At 42.5% G+C, this 23,467-nt stretch overlaps 1 protein-coding gene across 2 annotated transcripts; it reads left to right on the top strand.

Annotated features, from left to right (window-relative positions):
• Positions 1–19,927: 19,927 nt before the first annotated feature.
• Positions 19,928–23,467, top strand: LOC147798310 (uncharacterized). 2 transcript variants are annotated; one of them, XM_087140554.1, is made up of 2 exons: positions 19,928–20,215; positions 20,607–22,481. In XM_087140554.1, the coding sequence occupies exon 2, from the start codon at positions 20,615–20,617 to the stop codon at positions 21,134–21,136; it is 522 nt and encodes a 173-aa protein (XP_086996680.1). In that variant the 5' UTR covers positions 19,928–20,215; positions 20,607–20,614; the 3' UTR covers positions 21,137–22,481. The 2 variants fall into 2 exon arrangements, with proteins under 2 accessions (XP_086996680.1, XP_086996681.1); XM_087140555.1 differs by lacking the exon at positions 19,928–20,215 and adding an exon at positions 20,222–20,344 and having other exon boundaries at positions 20,607–23,467.

Genomic DNA, 23,467 nt, shown 5'->3' with positions numbered 1-23,467 from the left:
TCTCGTGGAAATCCCCTCCAGGAGTCCCCTTCTTAGCCTGTTGAATATATGTACTGGTAAAAAGCAAGCTGGCTGACGTTCCTTTTTAATGATCATCTACAAATGAATATTGACATTCAAATGCGGGGAACTGTGACATTTTGTCGTCTCTCTGGGATGAGCGAAATGCCATCAAGCCGCTGTTCTTTTGAAGGCTTCTCATACAGGCGCACGGCCGGTCAACCCAATCCACCACAAAGGCGGGGAAGTGGTATTCTGAAATATACATGAACAGTTGGCCTTTATTGAAACCGCCCCTATGTTCCAGTCCCGATGAACAACCTAATTCAACAATGGCGCACGCCAACAGGAAGAATTCATAATTAATTTCATTACAGAAAATACCAACAACGATCTCAGGCAACTGCATGCATCCCGACTATGCTGAAGGTGATGGCGTTTGTGCTGCATGTATAACTTTCTCCATCTTTCCATCCCGCTCCAGGTGATTTACCCCTACGTTTTCTCCGTAAAGACGTTTCTAATGCCGTATCTCCCCCTTGCTTCTGTCGTCTCATATAAAAGAACTCTACCACCAAAAGTTGGGCCCAGTAATTCGCTGTGAAATGATGGACTTTACGTCCTTGCGATTAAATCTGCCAAGCTCTCCAATGATTGCACGCCAACAGTTGATGTTGAGGAGCGGGGCGGGAGCGGAGATTTCATACGGGCTGATGACGTAAATGCCATCATTTCATACAGACATTGTCCAAGTTTCGATATTCCATTAAAAAGGGGTGGATTTGGATGTCTATTAGACTATGTTGTTTAATGTTTTATTGTAACACTGCTGTGCATGAAAATGATTTCACTTAATGCTTTTGAAAAGTATATCTTGAACAATGGGAAAATTGGCAGTAGCGCCTTTTTAATTGATTGATTTCAGGCGGGTATTCTCACTTTATGTCAGGTTTATTTCCTAGTATTTCACGAAGCTGTTGCTACAGCATCAGGTGTGGCACTTCGTTTGTGCTAAAATTATGTTCATTAAGGTTTAGCTGGTCATCGTGATATGTGAGATCGCCAAAGAGCACAACAATTAAAGAAAACAGAACCTGTTGATGCTGTCCACTGCTTAAAGGAACTTACCGGTAACTAAAATTGGCCAAGGTACACGTTGCGTAATCTTAATATCCAGAATTCTCGCAGGGCAGAAAGTCCTGCAGCGTGTCGGGGATGGACCCCGAGACCCAACGGCCGACAAAAGCTGACGAACAGACCACACGCCGACTGGCCCTTCTCACAATGTCACATGGACTGAAGCTGCAAAATATACGAGGCTGCGCTAAAATTGAATAATGGGTCTGGCAGGACACCATCGCGATTTATCACCCTGACGCTCGACACCATTTATGTTTATGTGGAGCATTATTTTGGGAAGGTCAACCCTAAAGGATGGCAGCTCAGTCATCCCGATATTCCTGATGTGTTACAGTTGCACGGACGCCATTTTGAAAATTGATTAGTGAGATCCACTAGTAGGCGCTATATAGATTTTTTGATATTGCTCCCCACTTGCATGGGCAGCGAAAATTTTGAGATGATCACACTGAATTTGGGATTCGTCTCAAAATGTGAAGATCGCACAGTACTTTTTATGGGTCCATGCAATGTAATACAATTTTAATACGTTCCTTGAAAGTTTTCTTTCAGTTAACCACTGTTTTGCTACTTTATGAAGTAGTTACGGCTAATGTACATTTCCATATTCATGAGCAAGAGTGTGATATCTCATGCAGGGGAAACCCTCAAATTTGCATCGATCTGTCCACAAAAACTGCTTGAATTTTCGATATTTGCAGACCTAAATTTTTCTGAGTGTGATCTATTGTTGTGTATATAAAACACATGACAGTAAGAAAATGAGCCAACCTTTCTAAGAAATGCTTCCAATCTTGGGTGCACATTTCAAAAAGAAAATTATAATTATACGATTTGAAAACTAGTTTCTTCCCACATTGGCTACATCACCCTCAGTTTACGAAAAAAAATAATTTTAAATGTTTAACTAAGTTGACTTTTAAAAGCTCTTAACCTCAAAAGAGTGCCAAATAGTTTACATTTATTGAAGAAAATGCACAAAAGTGTGTGTAGTAAAAGAAAATGTTATTCCATTGCTCCTTGAAAGAAGGCCGCTCTTTCATTTTGGTATTTAGTAGTAGGTTTGTAGTGGGAATCTGTACTGGCGACAAGCCAAAGTTCCAATAGCCACTGGTGGGCGAACTGACAAGGAATGAGAGATGGCTCACTTACTATAGATTTGGCAGCTGGCATTTTGAACCTAAAATTGACAGTTTAATGGAGAAAATACAGGTTATATCACAACCTCACAATCACTGGCGCAACCAGGGGGCAAGGGACCCCCAGGACGGACCTTGTTACGCTGCTGCTCACAATGTAAAATCGACCAAGTCCCGCAACATTATCTGGCTGGCGCTGTTCGAAGATAAACACTTTTACTGAGTGAAGGTATCTGCGTCTATTCCTGACGATTTTCTCTATTCATGTCCATAGAAACTTTAAATTCAAGGCGCTCTTGATAGCAATATACTCCTTGACAGGTATGCTGCCGGATTTGATGGCTGACATTGCGGAGGTGTTGAGTGTCAAAGTCTTGTGGGAGATATGCCCTCCACATCCAGCAGTTTTCAAATTTCCCATGAAACTGTTATATTTATGTCCTTTTCACACTCAGTAATTTTTAGCTAAATTTGATAATTTTTGGTTAAGGACCAACTGTACATATGTTGTTGCAATTTTTGAAAAGTCAAGTTAAAGTCCTGTCCGCTTCTTTTCACAAAACAAAGGAAAATCCTGTGGAAAATATCGCCCAAGTATTTTGAATGGTGGTGGGAGCGCAAGACAGAATGCATGATCCTATGCGCAGACCAACCAATTACACCTGTAACTGCAAAGGTCGTACTCCATTCCTCGAATTGTGCCATTATCCTGTCGGCCACAAGCTTTGGCATCTGCTGATATCTTAATTGTCGTACAGACTGACTATTTCCGAAAGAGTGCTTAGCAACAGTGCCAATGTAACGAGGTATCCAAAGGTCTGCAGTGAGCAACCCCTCCCCCAAAAAAGAGTCAGAAAAGTTTTTAAAATGCATGAGTAATACAGTTCATGGGGATTGTTCATTACAGCTAGCATGCACGAAGATCACTCCCTTCGGTGGCTCAAGGGGAACCCATCGGCAGGCAATCCAAAGGCAAATGATTCATGATTTTTATTTTCCCAGTCTTTGTTCGCCAGCACTGACAAAAACCCGCGCTGACGTTAGCTGTGCGCGTAAATGATAGCGCTGTCAGGTTGCCGACCCGGCGAGATAGCTCAAACCTGGGGGAGAACTGCGCCGGAGAATCGCGGCCACATTTCGCGGCTGGCCATCCGCTCGGCTCTGCATCGATTGAGCGCGGCACGGCCGGGCGACAGGACGCACCAGCAAAGTGCAGAGGAAGTTGACTGGATCCTACCGCGCTGGGGGCTGAGGGGGGGGGGTCAATATTTTCCAGCCTCACCGGTTCTACGAGGGAAACTAGATGAATTAATGTAGTTATTCATTATGAAAGCTCAATTTCAGCTGGGGGGGGGTGATTACAAAATTGTGACGGGTTAAGAAACCGTTACTAATTCAGCTTAAAGACTACTCCAAACCTTGGTGCCCATGGAGTACAAAGGTTGATTGGCCTTTATGGACACGAATGGAGAAATTAAAGGGGATGTTGATGAATCCGACACAACAAACTCAAAGTGGACAATAGATACAACTGACCTACTTTTTATTCATACCAATTAGGAATGATGAATTACAGGAATGTCCATTTCAGACATTTTTATGCAAGATGGATAAAATTATCGCCTTTTCACTTTGTTACTGCATATCACTTCCCCAAATCACGTTCACATCTCCATGTTTTCCTTTCTTGAATACAGAAAATGAAAGAAAACGTATAGCTTCTTAAAAATCTCTAAAAAACGCGGCTTTCTCGTTCTTGTTACACTGAACAAAAAAACTTCATTACTTCATTAACATGCTTAACCTGATGTACTTTGTTCATGGCGATTTCATCCGCATAAGGATTTTTAGTAGCTCTGATTACACTTCTTAAGTGTACTTATCATTTTGAAATCACCCAATGGAAAGCACTCATCTGTGAGAGATACAAGAATATTTGTACGCATGGAAGGTCAAGAGGAAGTCTTGGCTTGGCTGGATGGTGTTTTCACTCTTTAACCTTCGAGACCAAAATTTGAATCTTGAAGACTTTATGGGTTTTCTCTGTCGTCTTCTGCATTTCCCTGAATTTTCTCCACGGTTCAACCTCCAGTGCACGTGTACTTTTGACGATCTTTGTTTCCATTATCTTAATGAATAAAGAGATTAAAAACTGAATAGTAAAAAATGGTAAAACATATGACAGTGTGTGACCTGTGAATCAACATGGAGCCGTATTTGTGTATGATATGCGTTTCTCTGAACCTGAAACGCTGTTCTTCTTGTGCGTTTTACCCCTCTGATCATACAAGATCACCGTTGATTTTGACATGAAAGAGTAATCCCCGGTTTAAATAAGTAATGATGGGCTGCCTTCTTGAATGGAGGGGTGATGGGGTGTGCGGGCGGCGCCGTCGTAAGCCGATACACACCGGCGGTAACGCTCGACTAGTCGGTTAATGGGGCGGGCAGCGTGAGGGCAAGACCTAGTGAGCCGGGACTACAACTCGACATGCCGGTGAACAGTACGCAAACTGCTGGGGGCGGGGCGTACGGGGGCACCGAAGCCTGGATTCAAAATCTTCATCAGGTCGCTGGTAAAGTACAGGTTTTTTTCATAAGAGAACAGAGCTTGGGAATTACTTCAAAGCGAGTAAAGACGGCAGGTGTTTGTCATAGTTTATCTTAAGGAAAAACTTCGATAAGACGATGAAGTGCATGAAAAAAGCTTATCTAAGCCTGTCAATTATTCTAAATAGTCCACAAAATTCACTTATTTCACTTTAATATACTAACTTTAACTTGTTTTTCAATTTCGGCGTTCGTTATCAAAAGGATGGATATTTTTATATCGAAGTGTTTGTAGGGTAAGGGCCTAGGGGAGCAAAGTGTACTGTAACTCATCACGGACCTCTGTACACAACCACCACCTTTAATGGGAACGAGGAGACAGAGAGAATGCAGGACAAGGCCTTCCATTTTGCGTACATCAAATGGAAAGCCAGGCGTTGTCGCGGTGTGTTGGCCCAACGGGACGTTGTTGCAAGGTGTCAAGGCGCCCTCTCTCGTTCACCTGCACCGTTCATGACGCAGGAGGTAATGGACTGACGGGTGCAGTGTCCCAATTAAGGAAATTCTCCACCAGGCGGAGACGCGTAAAATGCACCCCTGCATATTCTGTCGAAAAGAGGGGTCTGTGTGGGCCAAGAAATTGTGGGATTTTGTAAGTATGGACCAGGATCACCTCTATTGATTCAGGGGCACCCATCTGGGGGCAAAACAGACAAAAGTGTGATTGAAAATTTGTCAGAAGAGCCCCAAGAAAGGTGAGGGATGTCAATGAAAAGTGGCTGCTGAGAAGACTTGGGGACTTTCACGTTTTGGGGGTTGAGATAGTTTTTTGGAGGATACTTAAAACTTCATTGTTTAAACTACTAAAATTTGAAAATCAAATGAAATCTGAAGGACAGAGCAACACATCGTTTTTTGTTTGAGACTTAAGTTGCCTGTTATGGGGCTCCAAACTCTGTTGGTTTTACACTGTTTTCAATGGTGCTTGATTTAGTTCAGTGCACCCGGAATTTCATTCAGGGATTCCCGAATGATACTTGCGTCAGTTCTTCAGGCTAAATGCAACGATGCATCGCAGGAAATCAACCAGCCATCAAACGACATGAAGGGCTCCATAACTTCTGGGTAACGACTATCCAAGACGCCCACCTTGGGGCCTTCACCAATCATAAATGACCCCCCCCCGCAAGTTTAGTACTTCAATTTCCTAGGATTTCCAGAGATCCAGTCTGTATCTATCAAAGAGCGGAATGTGAATGCCTATTTGACTGAACGAATATAATGATTGGTTGAGCAACACAAATCCGGTCCATTTCTATTCATGTCTGAAATTCACGTAAATGTATTTGGACCTACTTTTGATCTGTTAACAGGCCATTATAGCTCTATCTTAAAAAACCTGAAATACAACAATATCTTTTTCTTAAGAGTTTACATGTATATCTGTCAAACGGTGTTCCTCCACATGAATGCTTATAAACACAAGGAATCTACTGACTCTGAATCTGCGCAGTGGAGTTTTCATTTTGAAAACTTATTGGTGATTCTCATAATTAACATTTTGTGAGATGACCGGATAGCTTACGTATCGTCTTTTGATCGTTGGGCCAGCCTTCCCGCCCTTCTCATTTCCCGCCTGCAGACGAACATGAGTACAGTTCACCGACTTTACCGGGCCCAGCCTGCTAAATCAACACCTCGGCCGACCCTGACGAGCTGCGGCCTTCGGTGTACCACCCCTTATATCTCGCTGCCAGGTCACGTCTCGGGTTGCGTATAATGACGCGTCTTTGCCCTGCCTTCAAACAATGGCGGCAGATGGGACGCAGACAGTAAATTGACAAACTCAGTTCACGTGATGCATATGTAATTAACGACTCATGCTGATGTAATTTTGGTCCTAAGTGAAGTTTGGAAATAAGTTAGGCAAACCCCGATTCACACATTAAGTCCTATTTAATTCTTCAATTTGTACAGCAAAGCTTATGCAACCGCTTTTCAACTTTGAGACTTAATGACGCCACTATGGCGCCGCACAAAAGCACCAGTTATCTATGTCGTTAGAAAATAAAGTATTCATATATTTTTTTTCCTCAGTGAGGCGAGTTATCATTGGTCGAATCAATTTATAACATGACGGGTAGAAACGTTTTCCTTCCTTCATCGGCATGAGGTTTATGCATGTTATGTTGGCTAACCCCACAACCCCCTCAGTCATACGGCGGTATTTCTGATTAAATTTAGGAGATGACTCCGCATAGATGGCAATTCAAAAAATGGGCCCTATGTTGAGAGATGGTTTGCTAAACAGAGAGTTCTGATAATCATCAGGTGAAAATTGACACCCTTACAGATGTCTTTTCTGTTTCTTCCTTGTGATAAATCAGAATGAACATTGTTGTTAATATTCTAATGATGAATTTCTTCGATTCTCATTGGCTTCGACGAGCTCTTTTCTAGGAACAATTGTGTCCCGTAATTAGGTATTCATGCCTCCGATGGGCTCTTTGCCGGCCATGCATAGCATGCAGATACGAACTGACCAACTAATACTGCGCATTAGGGTCCGTCCTCGTGGTCATCATGCAAGCGGCCAACGGTCATGAAAATGGCTCGGTTGGAAAAAATTGGTGATAAGACTCTAAGTCAGACTTGTAGAGTTCAAAGCAGTTGGTCCCAGCACTTTGGGGAAAGCGTTCAAATAAACGCCTCTTGTATCGTCAACCCACCCAGAGTTATGACAGAATTACACAATCCGAGTAATATTCTTTTCATCAGATAACTTACAGATGGTGTGTACGTATACAGCAGAGTCCAAGAGTACATCAAATAACTGTGAACGTTGAGAGGTTGGCGAGACTTACAGCGCCAGACGACAGTGACGCAGGAATTACCATTGCTGACTCCCGGTAATCTGTTGTAATTTGGACGGCACAGGACAGAAATCATGATGCATGAGAATGCAATACTCCATCGAGGCCAAAATAATTACACGCGCGACCATTTAGGCGGCATATTCGGGAACCATTTAGGTAATGGCCAGCCATAAATTCACCCCTTTGCATGAAATATTGGCCCAAATGTTACCCATGAATTTTACCACTTTGTTCGGTTGATGTCTTTATTAATCCCAATCCACTGATGTTCTTGCCGCATGAAATGAGCGTGTTCGCGGATGGTCGCGTACGGAAAGAGCCGACAGTGGTTACGGCATTGGGAAATGTAACATAAGATGTGGGCGAACTAACAGCCTGCGTGTCTCTTCGGAGGACGGCGCCGGACACCAACGAAGATCGTCAGCGACCGGTGCGTCCCTCTACCCTCAGCCTGACACTCCTGCAAGATGTTCCCAATGAAATACGGCCGAAGGGAGGCGCTAACGACGACACGGTGTCACATAAATCTCCACTGTGGCTTTTGAACTAAAAAAGAACTCAGACTTAAGAGAGTGAAATTGGCGAGGGGAAATACAAGCTCAACGACGTGAGTTCGTTAACCAGTAGGTTACTGTCAGACTGAAAAGCCACCTGCCATTTCGGTTCACAAAAGGTGTCGTAGAACATAGCCCCATTAATCTGTAATGGCTAAAGATTATGTGTGAACGTTGCGATGGAAAGATCTTTCCAAAATAAGGACAACAGTTATCTGTTATTGTCAAGTGGGAATTAATTACACAGTGGGAAAAATTAAGGCAGACTGTTCAAAAGTATAAAGCCGTGCCACAGAACCTCTTTTGTCTTATCAAAGCCGAAGGGGCAGATCTCTCACTTTCCCGCTTTATCTGTTATCTTACCACCGTCATGGTTTATTCAACGAAACAAGAAGGCACCGTAGGCTACTTGCACGGTTTCAGTCTAATTGGATGATTGCCTTTATACGTTTTGACTATTATTCGTAATGGGTTTGCACGATTAGTGAAAAAGGGAACAGTTGTCGCAACCCTGGGCACAAGAAAGGAATACGCAAAAAACAAAAACCAAACAGGAACAAGATGTCACCAAATTTTGTGCATGGGTCGACGTCGATTCCAAAGAAAATGTCCATGTCGATGAAATCTGGCTTGAACCAATGCTTCGCTCTCTTGCACTGCCATGCCTGTAAATTCTAGGAGTGACAGAAGGTCTGAAATACTCTGCTATATAGAGCAGAGTGGTTGCCAATTCCTTGTACTGTTGGAGAGGCTTAAAATATGGTTTCTAAAGCACTCACGAAGCTGTCATGTAAAACCTATAGGAGTAGCTAGACTTCATGGTGGACGTCATTTTCGGGTCTTGGTTCCATGGGGTATTCGAAGGGTTAGAGCATGTCGTTTCGTTGAACCCGTCCTAATCTTTCTACAGTCTCCTTGCTTTATTGTAATTGTTTGCATTCGTTTCACGAATTGAAGAGTAGTCGAGCACGACGTTCGAAGTATCCCCTGCAAGACAGTGTTCAACATTTTTTTCCAGCCCTCAACATGTGCGTACCGTCCGTCTGACGGCGATCTCTCTCGCCCTCTGCTCGGCCTCGCGAACCGTTCCATGACGGAGATGGGGGGGGGAGTGGGGAGGAAAAAAAAACGCTGCATGATTTATACACTGCTTTGCTTCCATCAATCTTTCAGCAAAGTATACGTGCTTTGGTTGGGAGCGGGCGCTGCAAACTTACCAAAGGCCAACGCACCTTCTGCGGGTTAATGGCCGACATATTTTGACTATACATGTATTATAATTGGTTGGACCTTGTACGTGTTCTGCCTGAAAACAGTGTTTCTTCAAAAGAAAAGACACAGAAGGTGGATTTCCTGCGGCATGGGAAAGGACGAACTTGTGTAATTGGTATCTGAATAATAAATGCAGACAAAAATGGTCTATCTGGAAACTAATTTCAGAGTAACCTTGATTATGTTATGCTATAGTAAATTACTCATTGATGTATCCCGCCTGTAAATGAGTCTCACACTAAAAATTAATGCTAATCGGATAAACCCCTAAGTGCAAGTTAACACTCATAATGTTGAATGTGTTCTCTCAGAAGCGGGTGTTGGATGTTGTGAAGGTCACGAACGTGCTCGCCAAAACAGAAAATTACACCATGTTGTTCAGCGAGTCAAACACAACATCGAGACAGCTCACTGAAAGCTTTTCAAACATTTGAATTTGATGTCCATTCTTTTGTAATAATTTCAGTGTATTTTGCGGTCATGTGATGTCTAGAGCATGAGGTGTAGACAGTTGCGTTCACTCATCACTCTGACAGATGGTTTTAAATCGTGTTTGCTAAAGTATGCCAACCCCAAAACAGCCCACCTGACTGACAACAATTAGGCGTACTCCTAGATGGCAGATGCCGCTAGTGGTCGATGGACAAAAAGCTCTGCGTTGAAGCCCAGGATATACAGACAGGATGCCGTGGGTCCTCCGTGTACGGGTCTAGTATTTGTTGGCTGGGTGAATGGGACTAAGCTGGTCAAAATCTTGTGTATGGACCTATAGATCTGTAGACCAATAAATCTCTAGGTCTTTCCCGGATGCAGATACGTAGGCACATGTTGGTAACTGACGTAGCCACACCTTTAATAGCCTTCTTCAGAAACCGCACGCTTGAAACTTACAGAAACCAAATTGGTTTACGGTTATGCTTGTTTTCATGATTAATACAACATTTAGTATAACTTCGAAATTAAAGAATGAAAATTAATGTTTTTTTGTGAACTTTATGAAACAAAGTTAATAGGGAATTCCGAACAACAAACTCTTAATGTATTGGAAGAGAACCCTGTGCTCCTTCTCAACAAGAGAGGGCGTCTTTTGCCAAGTATGCCTCGCGTCTAATAACGAAAAGGCCGCGAGAAAATTTATGAATGATGTTTCTGATTTACGAGGAGTGCAACACAATCGGAGTTATCTTTGGCCAAAGCTGTTTATGATACCCAAAGATCAAATCTCTTGAAGGAGGAATGACAGATTTGTTTGGGGTTTCCGAAAAAGGCCATTGATCGGGTCTGCCGCCCTCTCTCACCTCTGTCGATAGCGGAGAATGCAGGGTGAACACACGACGCATATAAATCAAGGCGATAGACTTGTATTTCTTACGAAGACGGCATCTTGGTCCCAATTTGAACAAATGCTTAGGGAATCAACAGACAAGTGCGGGCTTCTGAGGCTGTGAGTTTAGATTACTGAGGGAAACGTCAGCGTTTTCACGACGACACGGGATCATGCCAAAAGGCGCTGGTGAATTACAGTCAACAGTTACAAACATTAATAAGCCTGCTAAAACGTTAGTTATGAAACTTTCAACCCGGTTAGCATTAGAGAGATACACTGACAAAGTCACCCGGGACTCCTATTCTGCGCATGTAGAAACAAAAAGGCAAAATTAAATTCCCAAGGCTCGTTCTTCTCAACAGAAGCTCTCTTCAAGCTTAAGTATTGCTGCAGTTGAGCCAACTAGGCTATACCAGGCAAGATATGGGACAGAGGAGGACCCCCCCTACCTGTCCAATCCCTATGCACGCTCTAGACTATTGTTACCTAACACATCCCCCCTAGAAGTCTTTAAAGAATTCCTGAGATTCCGATCAAACAATGACCAACACAAAAGCGGGGGGGGGTTCTCTCCGTTTCATATCTTGCTTCAAATGAACCCGGCAACATGGTTTGTTGTGATTTGTCATGAGGTTTGATCAGTGCAGAAGTGCAGTCCGTATCCGAAAAAGCTATAGCGATTGTTTTGCCATGTAAGTATTAGAAACACCTTTTTTTTCGTCACATGGAAAGCATGATAGTGTTTTTCAGCACTGTGCTATAAACGGCTTAGACAGTTATAATGAAGTGTCCAAGGGCGCCAATTCGTGAGGGAGACTGGCAGTTAACAATGGGAAATCCTGAATTTTCCCGGTCGTTGGCAAAATCGAAAAGGAAGGACTGGACAGCCTTTTTTATCCTGTGTTACTCGTATGCATATTAAGCACATGATTTGAAGTTTATTACTGTCCTAGACAGTTTGTAGCGTTGATATCCACATGTGAGAATGATTAAATACTCTGCAATTCCTTGTCCGGCTTTGTTACAGATTTTTATAGTATATGTCTTACTTTTTATCGGTACAAAACAGGGAGAGATGACCTTAAGACCCATCCCCAACTGAAAAAGACGAGGGAAGTATTAAACCATCTCCTCTCTGGGGTTTACTCCCCTGATGTGTATCATGCACTTACGGCGAGGTGATGAAATTTATTGCAGTTGTCTTGGGTTCTGACTTTTTTTCTGTCTGTGGACCAGGCCTAAATGGATGTTAGGCCCGGGACTTCAGACTAGTGCCATAGTTTATCGATTCAAGGTCACCGTCATCGACGTTTCATCTGGAGCAGATGTGCACGGCGGCATAGGATCAGGAACGGAAGAATCAACGTCGATTTTTTGCGATGATTGATCATAATTCCTGGAGCTTTACGGCGTCTCCGTCTACATTGTAACCCTGTGTTGTATCTCGGGTCGACGATGCAGCTGGCAACATCTCAAACACGGACGCCTCTCTAAACCGCGGCATTGTCAGCGATTCTACTTCAACCTCGATCCTCGAGATTTTAGTTCATAGAGTTTTATAGACCCTCCGCCTCGATGCGACTCAATTTTCTATTGCAGAAACTCTACATCAGAAATTGAAGTGTAAAAGCGACCAGAAATGTGAAGCGTTAGTTTTTCTTTTAAATCTACCACTTAAAGTTGAAACTTAGTTTAAGGTGCCATAATCCTGCACCAAAATTTCAAGTGTTTTATTTAAGTCCTGATATATTTTCTACATAACCAAGAAAACCCTGCGCACATCTTCATGATTAATTTGTTCAACGGTCGAATGACAACACAGTACAATATACTTTACAGCCGTTTCGATGAAAATTAACAGGGCCGTAATTGTCCAAATGGCCGGTGAATCGGTTTTGATTAAATATGTATTTTAATGTCAGCCATTACAAAGAACTAATGAGCACCATTACATTTGAAGGCTCCGCCTGTCAGCATAGGTTTCTCGTATGAGGATAACCTGCAGGTTAGAGGCTAAGGTATCTTCAACATTGATTAGCCATTGGCCGAGCGGCAGTTCTATAGCCTGCGTCAAAGATGTACAGTCTATCAAAATCCACCTCTGAAAATTTAAATGGTATGGATAAAGACAAGTTAAAAATCACATTAGTCGATATAATGAATTTAGCTGAAACAAATAAAACGCATAAAGCCTCTTAGAAGGTTGGAACTGTTCTTTCATGTTAGATTTAATATCAGTTCTCAACTATAGTTTAAAAGAAACATTGAAAGTAAATGAGTGAATTAAAAACAAAAAACAAACAAACGTACAACAACAAAACAAGAAACAAACAAAAAACAAAAGTGCAGGCAGGCAGTCACTCCGAATAAAGCACACTGCTTTATACTGCCAAACGAAAATTCTTTTGTTTGTTTAATTAAAAAAAATATATATGAACAGTAAAGCTGTCCTTCGGATATCCATACCGGGGAAAGACAGGAAACCGAAGAGGAAGACAGACAGAAAGGTCAGCGGGAAAAAAGCAAAGAGTGGCCAGCAAAAAATACGCCGAATACACGGTGCCCATGCACCTGCTTGGCTAAGCCCGCTTCCCCTCGCGCTCTCCACGGCTAGCGCATCGCCTCTGGCGCTATCAGTCGCCGTAATAACTCAAGCGTTGTGTTTGATCCTGGCGACACCCCAAAATTTATACTCCCAAGGTTTTTGTTTACCTTTTCTAGCTTTTTTTTCCCTTTGTGGGAGGTGCAGCACAAAGAGAGAACGGCAAATGTTGCTCTTCGAACGGAAAACTAACCAGGCTGTTGATGACTTTATTCGCCGATTCATTCGTTCCTCTCCAGAACAATTCAAATTCGAATTCTGAAAATAGCATTTAAAGGAAAACTCCGAAAAGTGGGCGATTTTTTTATATGATGTAGGCTCGTTGTGCAATTGGAAATGTAGCAAGGCTACAAAGACATTGGGTACTAGGCCGTGGGTGGGCACACGCTTCTTCTTGCCTGGGCCCACTGCCCCTCTCCCCCAACTCGGAGAAGATAATAACATGATTATGTAACATTTAAATTCTACACGCTCGATAAAGGGTATTCCATGCGTACTCAAGCAACGAATTAAGGCACGAGCATCCCTAACCCTCTAACTTAGCATTAGTGCAAAATAATATACATTTTTTTTTTCGTGACGGACTAATTCTTTTTCTGAGGAGGAAATGTAGTTGGGAATGAGGTGCTCCGATGGGATCCCTCGCCATCTTTGTTTAATCGCGTTGTCCCCAAAGCCAGAGCTGGCGCGGTAAAAATACTGTGGCAAAGACATGTAGCAATCTAGCCGGCAGAGGGCGCTCGTAAATCGCAATGTTATGCAGGCTGGAAGCGTGATGTCATATTTATATACGTCTTGCTTGTGAACTAGAAAGTGAGAGTTGTATCGCTAACATCAACAAGCGACAGCAAGTTGCTTTATTTTCATCCAAGGGCTTTTCTACATAATCTGCGAAGAAGACAAAATCCAGTGGGGGGATTGTCATAACAGACTAGTGTTGGCACAACCGTGAAACGAACCATGAACGTTTGAATGCACGTGTATAATGCATGAACGTTTTATACACGTGCATACAAATTTCATGTGATTTCCAATTTCATGTGAATGTCTGCGCTTTCCAGCGGAATGATTAATCGCCCAGTTTGGATGCATTATGGTCGTAGCATGAATGCTTTTTTTCTAATGAGACCTATATACAATGTAATGTCACCGTACAAAGAAGCCGATTGATTGCCTGCGCCACCCTTTACGAAGATCCGGGTGCAAAGGCATGAAGCTAAATTGAAATGAATATAATTACGAAGTGCAAATACCGGGAGGATGGAGAGAACCAGCCGTAACTGAGAAAAAGACGTGGGTGACAATAATCCCCGTCCACCATCTGGGGAGAGGCCAAATAGAAACGAATGTACACTTACATGACAGAGCTGTTATTTTTTTTCCTTCTATTTCTGTAGTAACGTGTTTTGTCGGGCAGTTTCAGGATATTATGTATTATTGATGTTGTTCATTTGCATGATGGGAGCCTAATAGTCTGGAAGATAGTTGATGAGCCAAATCCCAACAAATAAAAATTAATATAATATAGCACACATTTGTTTGGAACGCTTGCATTAGAAAGAGAAAGAGAGAGAGACGAATGCAAAAAAATCCACTACAGAATTTTCCTGAACGCAAAGCCAGAAAGGCGCATCCCAAACTCATTACTGTTCTTGTAAAAATTTCATCACTAATTGACAACTGTAGGAAAGGGTACTCTGAAGGAAAGGTTTTTAAAATGGCTTTTTTTCAGCGGAACGAATAGATAATGGAGACCCCGGTCGAAGTCTAATTTACCTTCGGTAAGTCGTCTGTGCTTAATATGGTGGAATCGAGTTAACAGGTTATTTTTCAGCCCAAGTCTTCACCAAAGTCTCCACGTAAACTTTTTTCCCTTCTTTTTTTTTTCCATTCTGTGAAATTAATGTGAGTAGTTACACCGTCTTATTCAACCTCAAGGTGGTGGCCTAGCTTATAATAGTCTGTAGCACCCTTCAAAAGTTCAAACAACTATACTGGGGGACTGAGTTGATATTTCGAAAACCAATGGTGTTTATAAAATGTCAAAGTAGACTTTTCTTCTCTTGCTGTTGTAAATATTGTTGTTACCGTTTTGTTGAAACTGTCATTGCTGTCGCTGTTGTCATTACTGTCGTTTCTGTAGCCATTGTCATTGTCATTTCTACCATAATGGCTTCCACAATAAAAAAACAGGAATGAAATTGCACCTCCATATGGATACACTATACACCTGCACCTTAAACTGCCACCTCTGATAGAGATGTACATCTTAGGCCCCTGTATGTAGCGCAATCCGGTGGGGGGGGGGGTGACTGGGGAATAATAATGAACTATATAGGGTAAAATTTCTTTCTGAGCCCCCCTCCCCATAAAAAATCCTGGCTACTCCAATTGGCTACACGATAATATTGACAACAGTGACAGTAAGTCCTAGAATGCTCCTATGGTTCAATGATACTGTTTGTCTTGAAAGTTATGTGTTTGCCCTAATTGTTTTCTCTTTTGATCGATAATTGTGTTTCATTTCGTGATTTTGAGGTTGGTGTTGGTTGATGTAGACATTGTGGATTCTATGTTGGTGTTGGCGTAGGTGGTTATGTCGTCTGTACTGGTTATTTTATATAGCTGATTACGAGCGATTCACAGTAGTGTGCCTCCAAGAGTTTGCAACGCATTGACCCACTGCTCGTTTGGAAAAGGGTGGGCAGATTTTGCGCACTGCGATTGGTCAACGCGTTGCAAACTCTTGGAGGCGCACTATTGTGAATCGCCCGTACTGTCCGCGATTGTGGAGACCATTATGTTCGGTATGCTTGCATGCGCGCCGGTCACTGATGTACGTCTTCTAAACACGGACACTTCCCAAAATAAAAACATGGGACAGGGCCCAAAAGTCTCAGTATCATTATTTCTCTAATGGATGCGTGGTTGGCCAATTACCCACTAGTTGGCTGACAGTGGCGTAACTGCGGGGGACACGTGCCCCTAGTGTCAGTTCGCCTAGCCTCCTTTGATATATCGAAATGTACACATTCTATTAATAAACCAATATTTATTTGTTGTTGATGTCTTCTTAATAAAATAGCGCCCCCTCTCATCTTTAGAACTTTCATCGATTTTATGACGCTGTTCGCAGGATCCCTTTCTTTGACTCACTTTGAGAGCTTTGTTATAGCTCCGTAGAGGGCAGTGCATCGGTATGGTAACAAACTGGATAGCATAAACACTTCCAAAAGAGTGAGGGCGCTATTAATCATCATTTCAATCACCATTAATTTATTCTGTGTCATGTATGTAAACTGAATTATTTATTTCATCAATGTTGGTCTTACTTATGTTTATAATGGTGGGAAGTTTTGGGGTTTCTGTTCTGTTTTGTTTTGTTTTTGTTTTTCAATAGATCGTATTCGCAGGAGACCCATTTTCAGTTGTATTTCTGAACGTTTTGTATACATTTGAAACCCTTGGGATGATACCAGGTAAATTTGGGGAGTCGGAATGAAATCTTTGAATAGAGTCTGGTTCTTAAAATTTAACTTTTTCAAATGAATACACTTCGTTAGGGAATCTGACTGAAATTACGGTCTATTGCAAATTTTGTTGTGATTTCTTCGCTTAGCCCTACTCCCTAATGAACATTGAAATTTTAATATTTATGTATTTTCCATTTTGTGTTGGATATAACCACTTCACAATTCAAATTGTGGGTTGCATGAAAGTCGGAATGAACCAATAATAATGATCTAAATTACAGCGCTGGAGCTATTTCTAAAGAGAGTTGAAACCAAAATGGAAAACCATGCATCTAGTGCACATGGACAATAAGCACACAATCCGCCCTGAGTTGAAGTGCACCCTCAACGACGAAAGAAAGGCACACTGGTAAGAAGTTTTCCAACCAAGTTATTGCCCACGTTCATCGTGCACGCGAAGACCATTCCATCATAAATTAGGCCTACCTAGCGTACCCCGCGCCAAACGCGTACTCAGCGTACCAAATATGCGCCAATAGAAAACTGTGCAAAATCGGACAGAAATAGCGCCTCCTGTTGACTCTCCTGAAGAGGTTGGCCTCCATTTTTTCACTGGAAATTCAAGATTGTGGCCAGAAGATCGCTTTTCGTTTCAATTTGATGGGGGTTAGCCACGAAAATCTTTTTTTATTCGCCTTTGAAGGAAGACACCCCAAAATAGCAGTAAAACTAAGCGCTCATTTCTGAATGTAACTGCCCGCCTCTATGCAAAATATGTCCGTAATACGAGAGATTCACAATAGTGCGTCAGCAAGAATTTGCAACGCATTGGCCAATCACAACGCGCGAAATTTGTCGACCCTTTCCAAACGCGCAATGGGTCGACAAATTCCGCGCATTGTGATTGGCCAACGCGTTGCAAACTCTTGGTGGCGCACTATTGTGAAACGGCCGTATTTTGGGCTTTTTTTGAAAGAAATACCCCGAAATAGAAATTTTCAGTCCCAAATTCGGGATTTATAGAAATATTTCTATGATCTCTCCTGATTCGATACCTCCTGATTCGCCATTTCGGTTTGGAACAGCTTCACATCTCGAACAATGTTGTACAGGAAAATACATCCCACCGCATCCTGGGTGTCATAGTGCATCTCAGGCGGACCTTAAATGGGATGCCCACGTCCAGAATATGACATCTCAGGCCAACAAAAAACTGTACATCTTAAAAACACTGAAACGATTTTGCTTACCTGTCAATGATTTGGTGTCCATCTACCTTGGCTACATTAAGCCATTGTTAGAAAATGCCCCACCAGTAGGGAATTTTAGCCTCACGCTGAAACATGTTAAAGCTCCGTAGAATTTCCAGAAGAGGGTCTGTAAAACAATCCTTAGTAATGAATACAATGGTTATGATGATGCACTTGTTTCTCGTGGCTTACCTACTCTCCGTCAGAGGCGAAATCAGTTGTTAAGTTTTATTTTTAGCACTTGAATTCCTCTGACTCGTCATACGTCACATGGTCGTTAGTTTTAAGAAACTCAACAACTGTGGTTCTAATTTGCCATTCCTTAGCATGTAAGGGTATATCTACTGCAGTTATTTTGCTACAGCACTTTGGAAAACATCTTTGTTACTGCAAGTTACCTGCCAAATAAATAAAAATAGTTGCAATCAATTTCAGCGATATATATCCCTTGTCGTGATACGCCTATACATGTCAGGTGTAACTGGAATGGAAAAGTGTCACACGTCGGACCCCAAATTATAGAATGACCCTAATGCGTATTTCCACATTCATGAGCAAAACTGTGATGTCATACCAGTGAAAAAACCTCATTGTTATTTGGAGTTTTGTTTTTACAAAAATGATGGAATTTTTTATATTTTACTGTTCTAAATTTTCCCATGTTTTATGTTTCACTGTTTTGGGGGTACACAGTTAAAAGTCAAAGAACAGTCTTTTCTCAAAAAAAATGTTCAGTGAGTAAATTCTAGCCCCACAATGGACCGATCGCTCCCGCTAAGTCACGTGGCCTACAGTGGGTATAGCACGGCGTTCTCCAAAAGCAAAGTGTTTCATAAGTATCATTTACCAAAGTAAGGCCGAAGATACGTACTGTACTCAGATTACTGATGTGCTGGGTACCAGCGTAAATGAGTTTTGTTAGTAAACAACACGCAACGCACACTTTGAGGTCACGTGGTTTAGCAGGCACAAACGGTTCATTTGAACAGAAACACAAATAGACTGAGCAGTGTCTCACCTGATCGACATCACAGAAAAATGCGTATTTTCCTGGCCGATTACTCTTAACAGCGCCCCCGTTGTTGGATAACATCCAGCAACTGTTTCCCCGCGCTTTTCAAATACTCACTCTTTCGAGGGAGTTTTTTCCAGCATGGTAAATGGGAATTTCTTGGGTCCCGTTTCCCCATCTGAAACTGGCCCAATGACAGCTGTGGCCTAGACCAATCGGACCGTTGTTCGTTCCATGAAGTACACTGGCAAAACCATCTCAGTGAGAAAAACAGAAACTAAAAATAGATAGAATAAACAGCTGCAGGCTAAATATGACTTGCCAAAGTGAACATGATATCTTTAGGGGGATATTAACAGACTTGTAAGCAGCCCCGTATAGTACATTTAAAATAACGATAAGATTTCAATATAATTAGATAGAACAAGCCATTTTTTGTGTGCCAGTGTCCGGTTCGTAAGTGTGACGTCACTTCATTTTAAACCACGCCCACTGCACATGCACTGTACAGAGTTACATGCACTGATTGCCGTTAACGTGGAACCATGCATGGAACCGGAAGTTAACACGCAACTTCAGCGATCGTCCGATAGGAGCCTGCAAATCGTGGCGCGGCGCGTCCGCCTTTGTGACGAAGTCACTTACGAACCGGATACAGGACACAGACGCACTATTATTCCGTGTTCCACGAACGCGAGCGTGATAACGAATTTATCTTCGATTTCAAGCAAACTTGGCAAGCAGTAAAATGTTTTCAGCACTGATCTCCGTTATAAAGACGATCAATGGTTATCAGGGCAAGTGTAACCCCTGAAGCCTCTTGAGGAGCGTATTGAGGAGGCCAAAGAGACCTGGACCGTGGGAGATGCGGTCTTGGTCTATTATAGTGTTACCCCCTTTTTGAAAAACGGCTAGTCCACCCTAGTCACGTAGGATGGGCTGGCGAGGATCGCAAACGACTGCATTACAGACATGGAACAGGCGTGACGATTTGAGCTTCCAACGGGAGGACAGAGAGGGGTATGAGATCTCTCAGATTTTTGAAGCCTTTGAAATCGCAAGGCACGTCAAAGGACTGACGCAAATCTCCGTAAATCTCCGTGAATTCTGTGGCGCCTGCAATTACCAATTGTGACTGAAATCGCTCGGGTGAGTCTCGTCGGTCTGAAAAAACCTGGCGTTGGCGCCTGGACTATATTGCGCAGCCCCGATTTTTTTCGCCGGCTATTGGAAATGCCGACAGTGCTAGTTTACAGGAGAAATTGAAGTTGCCGTCTCTGCCTGGCTGGATTCCTTGCCTAAGTTTGGTTTGACCTATCAGGGACCGAGGTCTTGTTCGAACCAAAATTCTTAACCTTTTTCTCTCTTTGTTTTTTGTTTGTTTGTTGTTTTATTTGTTTGTTTTTTGCAGGCGTTGTCATGGCTGAGCTTGTGACACCAGAAGAGATCCATCCCGCAGATGACGACGAGGCCGTCATGGTCGACACCGACCTAAGCGAAACGGCCCCGGGCGGATCAAACTCCCCGTCCCTCACGGACCAGACCTCGCAGCAACTGGACAAGAACCTGGAGGAACAGAACGCATCGCACGATAGTCCGGATGGGCTGCTATCGCTTATCAAGCGCCCCCAGTCCAACCACACGTCGAAACAACCCTCGTCCAAGGGCCCATGTCTAGGATCACCCCATCCAAGATCCCAGCTGCTATTAAAGAGCTCTGCCAACCAGTGTCCAATTGTTAAGAGACTTTCGAACCACGGCCCCTCTGCCAAACGCCCTTTGATCCACAAAGAGCAGCGTGATCTCCACTCCCCGAAGAAGAGTAGGCCAAAGGATTCTGAGGCAAGCTCTCGGGAATGTAGCGTTGAAATGCCCAGCGCTTTCACGCCCATCACTGACTTTCTCCACAACAGGGAAGGAATCGCCACTGTTCGGAGCTGACCTTTGCTATTTGCAACAGAGGATCCGAGCTCCGAATGGGGAGGTAACTTTTGGTAACGGCCAGGGGGAAGGCCCTGGACGTGGTTGTATACTTCCTTGGAGCAGAGAAAAAACATCCTTCGACCTTTGACAAAAACCTCAAGCATGCCAAAAAGTTCCTTTCGAACCTGGACTGATTTGCTGAATAGACTGTACGTGTCAGCAGGATCTGGATACGGTCATTTTGGGAGCAGAAAAAACTCGCCTTTCCACCTGTCGCGGGTGCATTTGGCTCTGGGACTGAAAGCACAACTACATTTTAGTCAAGTATGGACTCTTTTCAATGTAAAGCTTAATTAAATTGGAACATCCCATAAAACACATTTGTTATAGCAAATAATTATCTCTTACTACCTCCTTTGTAACCTTCTCTTGTTTTTTTATACAATTTTTATTTGTGTGAAGCAACCTATCAGCAGCTGGTTGTAGAAAGCATCAGTTTACAAAGTTTTTTTTTCCTGTAGAACTTTTTTGACTATATTCAATCAGAGTACTCCATGTTATTACCCCTGATCGGGAGGCCAATGGAACATTCCCTGAGAGTATACATCTCTCTCTTGCTATCTTCAGCTGAATCACCAGTAGCTAGGTTTATTTGTTTTGTTTTGTTTTTTTGGCGAGTCGCAAGCCCTTGCTACCGGCCCAAATGCCTCGACAAACTTTTTCGATGCTCTGCTAGTTTTGTCTTATGTTGGACTTGATAGCTTCAGATAATGCGGTGTCTAAATTCGGATTCGTACTTCGACGTATTGCAAAACTTGTTCCTTTCTCAGACCCTCGGTCAGGAGCCTGATGTAAATAACGCATGTGCCCACTGTTTTTAATATTTAATGAATTTTTGCAACAGAACCTGTGAATAAACGCCTTTGATAAATATGGCAAAGTGCCACCTTTGAATTTAAAGTAAATTTTCCAGTTGTGCGTTTTGTTTTTAGCGTAATGCGTTGAGTAAGAACAGCGCGTTACGCGGGGTTAGATATGATACATGCAACTACGGTTACATATCAGAGAAATATGGAAGGGCTGCGTAACATCGTGATCAGAATATTGACAAGAATATAATATAAAATCAGTGCTCTGAAACATGTTATTGCCACATGTAATTGCTTCGCCTTGGGGCGCTACGCGTCCCTTGGGTGTTCAAGACGTCATATCCTACACCACAGCAATCAACATTTGTTAATATCACCCGAGCGCGAGTGGAACACTTTGGAATAATGTAGAAATATGAAAGGGCTACGTAGCACCGTGATCAGAATATTGACAAAAATATAATTTAAAATCAGTGCTCTGAATTATGTAATTGCCGAGCTTTCGGTAACTGGGTAACTTCGTCAGGGCAAGCAGATATTATATTTTTGTCAATATACGGAATAAGGAAGTTCGTCTGTGTCGTGTATATTACGAAGTCGAAGGCTGACTGGTATAAAGCCCGACAAGACGACTGCCATCCGGGGCGAACTGCTACCTGACAACGGTAGGCTTAATTGCTCGTCAGATTTTTATTGATAAACGTCAAGACAATTCCTCTCCACAACGTTGCAGTTACTGTTGCCATGTAAACAAATTAATTTCAAACCATTGGTACCTCTCTCAGTTTTATTCTGTAATGCGCGTATTGTATAGATGATGTCGGTAACGTTACGGATTTTGACGCAAAAGCGTAGCCCGCCCTCGTTGGTCTAAATCTCTTATTTCTTTATTTCTTATTTCTTTATTTATACTTATACTGATGTACAGTGCTTGGGAGCAGCTTGATGGATTTGGCGCTTTATAAATGTCAATCATTATTATTATTATTTTATTTATTTATTATTATTAAATATTTAAATGTGTCCCGTCCTGGAACACAGCCTCAATCGTCTGCGTTATCTTTGATATACAGTTCGGCTGGTTTAATCACACAATGAAGACTCGGCGACGCGTGCTACCAGTTGAATAACATCAGGGCTCCACTGCAACCAGCACATTTTGGAGTTGCCTCATTATATATCGTAATCGCATACCATTTACGACATAAGGGTTGAATTTCATACAGTTGCTTAACAGTTACCAGAAAGATCGTGCTAATTTCAGCTGAAGAAAATTAGCAAAAAACCTTGAGCACTATTTCAAGGCGGTGCTTGGCGTGATGTTAACGGTTGCACGAGTATAGAGATTTCTGTTGTTACTTCACTAAGTTTTAGCAAATTATTTCCTCCAAGGTAAGTATGCCTTTGGCTGTCCTTACTGCTCATGGTCTCAATGAAATATGTGGAGCCTCTATTAGTAGTGCCATGAAATTGGGCCCTG

Source organism: Acanthaster planci, linkage group LG08 (assembly GCF_054643075.1).
Source record: "Acanthaster planci isolate LZ-2023a linkage group LG08, COTS_SCS, whole genome shotgun sequence".
Taxonomy (NCBI): domain Eukaryota; kingdom Metazoa; phylum Echinodermata; class Asteroidea; order Valvatida; family Acanthasteridae; genus Acanthaster; species Acanthaster planci.
This window is presented reverse-complemented; position numbering and strand designations above follow the sequence as displayed.

What these genes read in the sequence shown, in the direction of transcription:
- LOC147798310 (XM_087140555.1), top strand. Translation starts at nt 20,615, where the DNA reads ATGGCTGAGCTTGTGACACCAGAAGAGATCCATCCCGCAGATGACGAC.